Source organism: Arachis ipaensis, chromosome B02, assembly GCF_000816755.2.
Source record: "Arachis ipaensis cultivar K30076 chromosome B02, Araip1.1, whole genome shotgun sequence".
Classification (NCBI taxonomy): domain Eukaryota; kingdom Viridiplantae; phylum Streptophyta; class Magnoliopsida; order Fabales; family Fabaceae; genus Arachis; species Arachis ipaensis.
The window spans coordinates 90,508,655-90,517,135 of NC_029786.2; the positions used below are offsets into that span (position 1 = coordinate 90,508,655).

The 8,481-nt window shown below is 31.3% G+C and overlaps 1 protein-coding gene across 1 annotated transcript in view; it reads right to left on the reverse strand.

Moving 5' to 3' along the window:
• Positions 5,141–8,481, reverse strand: part of LOC107627613 — a 13,390-nt gene continuing 10,049 nt past the window's right edge. The window contains exons 2-4 of the mRNA XM_016330441.2: positions 7,365–8,406; positions 6,512–6,969; positions 5,141–6,206 (exon numbers count right to left, since the gene is read on the reverse strand). Coding sequence (XP_016185927.1) covers positions 5,141–6,206; positions 6,512–6,969; positions 7,365–8,406 — 2,566 coding nt within the window. The remainder of the gene's footprint in view (positions 6,207–6,511; positions 6,970–7,364; positions 8,407–8,481) is intronic.

Genomic DNA, 8,481 nt, shown 5'->3' on the forward strand with positions numbered 1-8,481 from the left:
CGTAGCTTACTATTTTATGTTCTCATTGATGATACCTATGTATGTCGGATTTACCATGTACTTTTGTACTATATGTGTTTGTACTTAGTTTATTTCCATTGAATTAGGTGTATGTAATGTATGTTTTTTTGTTAACCACACACTTTGTTTTATGTTTATATAAATTGTATACTAACGCATAAACCGCTACACCCCTCTTGCGGTTTATGCACATTTTACGCCCACACGTAAACCGCAACAGGCGTAAACCGCAACACCCCTGTTGCGGTATATGCTTATTTCTCGTTGCACGTGATATTCATTTTTCATTTTGTGCATTCTGGTAAAATTAGTTTCCATATTATTTATTATAGTAAATTGCCCTGGATTTAAATTTAAATAACTATTCTTAATGAAAAGCATTGAGTATATATTTAAGGAATTCTTTTTAAAGAAAAAAATTTGTGTATTTATATGTCATCTTTTATTTTTGTGGTCAGTAGTGCTCACATCATAATTTCTAAATCTTTGACTGCATGTATTTTGGTAAAAATATTATGTTAATTTTAATATTTTTAACATGAAAAGGACGTAATTACAAAATTAAAAACACTGTAGGGACCCAATTAAAAAGAAAAAAAGTATAGGGACTTAATTAAAAATTTGGTAAAACTATAGGGACTAATAGAGTAATTAAACGTAAAAAAAAAAGATAAAACTATTTTTTAAAAGGATAGAAGAATGACTGAAAATATAAATTAAATAAATAAACTAAAGAAAAGAGAAAATGTAAGTGGAAGTTATGCGTGAAACCGAATAAAATTTGCAACTACAGTGATGAAAGCAATGAAAGACGCTAAAGCCGATGTAATTGAGGCTGTTGAAAGGAAGGAGAAGGGCGATAATAAGAGAAACACATAAAAATGTGCTTGAAGAATAAAATTGGTAGATTTTTCAAAAAAATTAAAAAAAAAACTAATAGAATAATTAGAGTGAAATCAAACTACTAGTGAGAGTACAAGGGATATTTAAATAAAAGGATATAAATTAAAACTAACGTAGAATTAAACAAATCATAAAGATGGTGAAGAATGTAAAGACATTGATAAAATAATATACATATATATGTTGGGAATAATACACCATTCCCCATTGAGAAAACACCTTTGACAGAGAAATAAAATAGACACAATCACAACACAAGAATTTAACGTGGAAACTCCAATTACCGGAGAAAAAACCACGGCCGTTGTCAAATGACAACCAGAGAATATCACTATGTGAAAATTGTTACAACACATAGACTTCTTTCTCTCACCGGCACCCCAGTACACCCACACTCTCTCAAAGCAAATATCTAACTACACCTCACAACACTCTCTAATAAAGAGTACAGAGGAAAAGAAAAATCAGATACAAGCTTAAAGTGTTTCTGACTGGTGCAAAAAACAAATGGAGAACTTAGCCTCATATTTATAGCCTAGGCCACCCACTCCATTTGCTATCCTGAGCAATGTGGGACTAATTCAACCAAATCCTAACAAGTATGCCATCCTCTCAAACACTTCATACCCTATCATCATTCCAAGTATAACACATGAGAAATTAACTGTTTCTTCTTTTACACCCAACACCAAAATTTTTACTATGATTTATTTTTCCAACCAACAAGAAAGAGAAAAGAGAAAGAAAAAAACATTTATTTTTTTAAAAATTATTTATGAAGTAGTTGTGAGCATTATTAGTATCGAAATGAATGAGAATTGTGATTATATGGTGCATTTTTCATGGATCAATATACCTTAATGTGAATTTCAGAATTTCATTAAGAAATTGGTTAAATAAATGCAAGTTTATTAATTTATAATTATATCATAATAATAATAATGGAATAATTAAGGCCACGGAATTAGGGCTTCATTTGATTTATTACCTACTATGAAGGAGCAAGCTTTCCATTTCCCAGTCTTTGATCTTAAAACGGGTCTACCTTTGAGATCCACTGTGCCATCTTGAGTATAATCCTCTTCCAATCTAGCAGGAGCTTTCTCTTCTGCCGTAGCAGCAGCCATGATATGATCGATGATGTTGAGAGAAGAACAATACAATACTATAGCATTTATAGACAGAGTAGGGTATAATGATATATATAATCAAGTGCGATGAGTAGTTTGAATATTTTATGTGTAATTTATTTTAGACTTATCTCTTGAGAGACGAATAATATTTATAGAGAAAGTCTAGGGCAACAATTTTTGTGTTTTATAACCAGCATTTAACTATACAAAAAAAAGTGAGTGATCATTAGATGTAATCTCACATTATTAAAAATACTATTGATAGCCAATTGATGGTTACAAAACATAAAAATTACTGGCCTAGCACTCCTGATATTTATAAGAGTACAGAGGAAAAGAAAAATCAGATACAAGCTTAAAGTGTTTCTGACTGGTGCAAAAAACAAATGGAGAACTTAGCCTCATATTTATAGCCTAGGCCACCCACTCCATTTGCTATCCTGAGCAATGTGGGACTAATTCAACCAAATCCTAACAATATATATATATAAACTAAAATTAACATAGAATTAAACAAAACATGAAGATGGTAAAAAATGTAAAGACATTTATGTTCACTTAGTCCATTTTCTGATTTATTAACAATTTGCAGACACTATATTTTTTGTTAGGAGATGTGTTATCATAGTTATAGAAGTAACAAAACTGTTTTTATTTTAGTGGGAGGTTATTAGATTTTCATAATAAATTTTATGACTATTTTGTCCTTATAATTTACTTTATGAAATGATTTGTTAGAGGGTAAATATAGTCCAAAAAAATTGGAAACTAAAGTCGTAGTCAACTCTTTGTAATGACTTTATAGATTTTCACCTCTGGTTATATGGTACAAAGATTATATATAATATAATAAATGGTACATGTTCTCATATATAAGAACATGGGACTTAATATTACCCTTTTATGGAATTTTTCTACCTTAATAAAAGAACTAATATCATTTAGACTTAATGTTTATTTTTGTACTTAATAAAAAAACTAATATCATTTAACTTTAATTTTTAACTTTCAAGATACATGAAAAGAGGTAACCTTTTATGCATTAGATAATTTAAAAGATACTTATTATATAGGAAGTTAAAAATATTCTAAACTTAAAAAAATTATTTAATAACAAAATTAAATTTGTTCAAAATCGTAGGGAGAGTTAGAAAGAGAAAGAAAAAGTTGAAACTTTTTAACTAATTACAATAATCACTACCATCAAAGCTATTAAAATTGAGTATATTAAGTGGGGAATGGATCCTCTCAATTGTTAAAAAAATTGAGAATGTAAAGTGTAATCTCTAACCCTTTATTAGTGAGGTTTAAGAAGCAAACAAGAAGGACAAATCTAAAAGTGTTCTATCTCTCTTTATATAGTGTTTTACTTTAACTAAATATTTTTTATGGATAGTATTCAAATGAGGAACAAAATAATAAGAAGATTTTGTATTAGATTATGAAAAATAATCCCATCCTTATAATACGATGACATTATTTCAAAACATGTAAAATGAAATAATAAAGTATAGTTTAATTGATGTGCACAATAAAATAAATATGAAACTTATAAAATAGTAGTCAAATGTGAATAGCAATAGTTGCCTTCTGTTCTAAGGTGCTATATTAAACTGCGACTTAAATTTATAATTATTAGTTAAAAAATTTACAATTACGTACTATTTTTTTATTATTTTGGTTGAAAATAATATATTTTGATATTGTTTTTTAGGATTACTGACATAAAATTTTGATAATTTTAAAATAATTTAAATACTTTATATCTTAATTCTTTTAGCAAAACTTCAACAACTCATAAAAGTTAACACAATAAATAGTTATAAATTAAAGTGATAGATAAGAGTAAAAGTTGCGATGATGATACTTGATAATAATTAATAACGATAGGAAGAAGAGAATGTGAAAGGAGAAGAAAAAAATGAGAAAGGAGAACAAGGTAATATAATAGTGACGGTGAGACAATGACATGTATGTATATAGAGAATAATATATAGTAAAAGAAAAAATAGTATTTGATATAGTGAGGCGATATAATAAAAATATAAATTAATAATTTTGTTTAATATTATGTAAAAATAAAAAAATATATATAAGGACTAATTTGATTAATTTTTAAAATTTTAGGAATGAAATTGACTTACGTTTGGGCTTTTAGGACTATTTTGATTATAAATAACTTTTTTATATGTCAAATGACACGTGACGTACTAGGTGTCACTGACCTAATACGTCATCCAATCATCTGGTGACACGTGGCACTTAACATCGTCATCTAACTAACTGCAGGACTAATTTGAGTTACGTTTTATCTTTCAAGGACTAATATGACTAAAAAAATTATTTAAAGACTAATTTGAAGAATAAGTGATCTGTCAGGACGAATTTGACTATTAACCCGATACTAAAGATACAAAACGTGGAATCTAGAAAAGTGATATTAGAGGAAAGAATTGGCCAAAAGAAGATACCTGTTGTACTTGATGACGTAGACAAATTGGAGCAACTAAATGCTTTGGCTGCAAATCGTAAATGGTTCTGCCCAGGGAGTGTAATAATCATCACAACAAGGGATCAACGTCTTCTTAATTGGCTTGGAATTGACAAGGTATATAGGCTGGAAAAGTTGAGTGACAGAGAATCTGTTGAACTTTTTAGTTGGCATGCATTTAAGGAACCATTTCCTATTGAAGAATTTGTCGGGTTTACAGGTAAAGTGGTCTCCTACTGTGGGAGATTACCGTTAGCACTTGAGGTTCTTGGATCACATTTGTTTAAAAGGGGAATACAAGAGTGGATAAGTGTTTTGGAGAAACTCAAAAACATTCCCAATGAGCAAATACAAAAGAAGCTGAAAATAAGCTTTGAATGGCTGTGGATATTCTACTGAAATTGGGATCAGTGTTCTCAGGGAACGATCTCTTGTAACAATTGACTCTAAGAACAAACTTAGAATGCATTATTTGTTGCGAGATATGGAAAGAGAAATCATTCGTGAGAATCTACCTTTACCCGAAGAACGCAGTAGATTATGGAATCCAGAAGAAGTTCTTGATGTCTTATCAAAAGACATGGTATGAATCTCATGGATTTTTATTTGATTTTTGAGTTATATATTGTTTCTTGCGAATAATTTCTCTTCCCATGTCTCGCAGCAAACCATGCATGCCAAGTTTTCCCTTAGTGTCCACAGTAATAAGGCATCGTTCCATAAGAATATTTATTCCAATGTCAGCTGAATGCCCGCAGCCATTTAATATATCAGTTACATCATTTTTGTCCATTCCAATAAAGAAAAATGCTACATCAAGAAATATTTCTCTATCCCTATCATCACTTAGACCATCAAAACTTATTTTAAGCTTCTTCTGTACATAGTTGTTTGGAATAGTTTTGAGTTTATTCAAAACACTCCTCCATTCACATACTTTCCTATTAAACAGATGTGACCCAATTACCTCAAGAGCCAGTGGCAATCTCTCACAATATGAAACAACTTCATTAGCAAGTGAAGCAAACTCTTCTTTTGGACATGGTTCTTTGAATGCATGCCAGCTAAAAAGTTCCATGGATTCTTTGTCATTTAACTCTTTCATACTATATAACTTATCAACTCTAAGACAACGAAGAAGATGTTCATCTCTTGTTGTGATGATTATTGTGCTCCCAGGACAGAACCATTTATGACTTGCAGCTAAAGAATTTAGCTGCTCCAATTTGTCCACATCATCAAGTACAACAAGTATCCTTTTCTGGCCAAGTCTTCTCTCTAATATTGATTTTCCAGATTCAGTGTTTTCAATCTTTATTTTCGTTGTCTTGTAGATAGCAGAAAGAAGTTGTTGTTGTAAATGAAGAATTCCATTATCTTGATCCCAAACTTCTCTTATATTTAGGAGGAAACACCGACCTTCAAACCCACGGAAAATTTTATTATAAACCGCTTTGGCAATGGTTGTTTTACCACTCCCTCCCATGCCCCATATACCAAGTAGTAGAGGATTTTCTTGTTGCTGGTCTTTTAATAGTTGAATCACCTCTTCAACACGAGATTCAATTCCTACGGGATGATTAGCAACGAACAATTCCTTCATTTCCAGCATATGAGTAACTTGTTCAACAATGTTCTTAATATCCTTACTTTCATTCCTGCACCGTAGGCACTAGAGATTATACACACAGTAAGAGAAGATTTACAACTTTCTCAAGGTGTTTTAGTTTCATTGTAAGTATAATGTTGCTTAAAGAAAATAAACACACGCAAGTTAGACAAAATTAAGTTGAATTGTATCAGTAAGAATTTCATATGCTTTTATATCGGAAGAAATTTTAAAGAAAAAGAATCTTAGTATGCAATTCTTAAATTTAGAATTTGTCCAAACTTTATATATTTAAACACCTGTAGATAGAATAGAGAGATTCCTGCAAAATATGAAGGATATTAATTAATTTACTTGGATTTTCGGATGACAAGCCCTGCAATGCACCCAACTTCACGGAGTGCTTTCCTCCAACTCTGCTCCTTGCCTCTTATTTTGTCCGGGTATCTTCTCATAAGATTATCAAAAGCTTGTCCAAACTTACCAGTCTGATTTCGCACTTCCGAGGGATCTATATGGTAGAATACTGGCAGCACCTTTTGAGTTTTATTTTTACAAAATATCATGATGTCTTCCAACTCTTGCAAACACCATCTTGAAAATGCATAATTTGGTGACAAAATAATGATATAAGTTTTAGACTCTCCAATTGCTTTCAGAAGCGAGATTGAGAGATTTTCCCCTCTTGCTAGCCCGTTTTCGTCCTTGAAAACATAGATACCAGCATTTTCAAGAGATGCATAAAGATGTGAGATGAACTTTGAGCGAGTTTCTTTGCCTCGAAAGCTCAAGAATACATCATATGGCCTTTGCTGCATAAGTTTTTAAATGTTAAAATAAAACACACTGAACTAACTTTTGGACAAGTATTAAATCTATGCAGCATACACTATAAACTGAATTAAAAGTTTTTTATTCCCTAGTAGGATACATTCACCTTAAGTAAAAGTTTTTTAACAATTTATTATATTAAAAAGTTTATTTTTATTGTTAATGAATTTATTTTGGTAAAACGGGTGGCTGATTAGTGGCTGATTTTCAGTATGCACATTACATAATTATTAAAAATAGGGTGGAGAGGAGTGAAATTTCAGGATTAAGGGATTTGCAATTGTTTTTCTTTTTGTTATGTTCCAAAAAGAGTTTCAAAAACAAATGGCAACTATGAATCAATTTATGTGCTCATAAACCATAACATCGTACAAACCTGAGGCTCAATGGATGATTCCTTCATATACATTTCTCTTCCGATTTCTTGTAGCAAACGATTCATGCAAAGCTTGTCCTCATCAAACCACACAAGACTATGCTCTTCAAGTCCTTTAATTGCTATTGTTGCGGCATAATGTCCAGCTTCTTGTAATATCTGACTTATATCATTTCGATTCATTCCAATAAAGAGATGTCTCAAATAAGCTAGTTCAAGGAATATTTTCTTTTCTTCAGATCCAACAGAATCTATGTTTTCTTTTAAAACCTGCCATACATCTTGAAAGGGGAATCTTTTGAAGCTGTCCAATATATTCTCCCACTCTTCTATACTTTTTTCAGATACAGCAGAGCCAACACACACAAGAGCCAGTGGCAGTCCATCAGAATATTCAATTGCATAATTAATAAGACCAGAAAAACTTCTTTCAGGAGTGGCTTTGTTAAATGCGCTCCAACTAAAAAGCTCAACACATTCGTTGTAGTCCATTTCTTTCACTCTATATATATGATTAACTCCAATCGCATGAGGTCGATCATGTTTAGTCCTTGTCGTGATGATTATTATACTCCCTGGACCAAAGCCTTCACGAGTTACTGGCAAAACCTCCAGCTCTCTTTCACTTCTCACATTATCAAGGATAAGAAGTACCTTTAAGCAACGAACTCCTTCCCACCATAACTTTCTTGTTGAGTCAAAGTTATGCGCTTTTCTTTTAACTTGGTCTCTAAAAAACAAAAGAAGCTCCCTCCTTAGATAATCCTCCTCCCTATCCTGGATGTCTGGGACAAATTTCTTCACCTCGAAATTGTGGCTAATTTGATTGTAGAGGGCTTTGGCAATTGTAGTTTTACCTATTCCCGCCATTCCCCATATTGCTATTATGAGGACACCATCTGCTTTCTGATTGTTTAAGAGTTGAATCAAATCTTGCACACGAGAGTCTACTCCCACCGGATGCTTTGCAATGAATAATTTCTTTGAATCTATCAAGGATGTAACATGTCCAACTATATGGCTCATAACTTTTCTGTTATTACTGAAAAAATATAAATATAAAGCATAATCATTAACCAATAATACAAATTATTAAGGATAGGGGAATGTTAGAAGA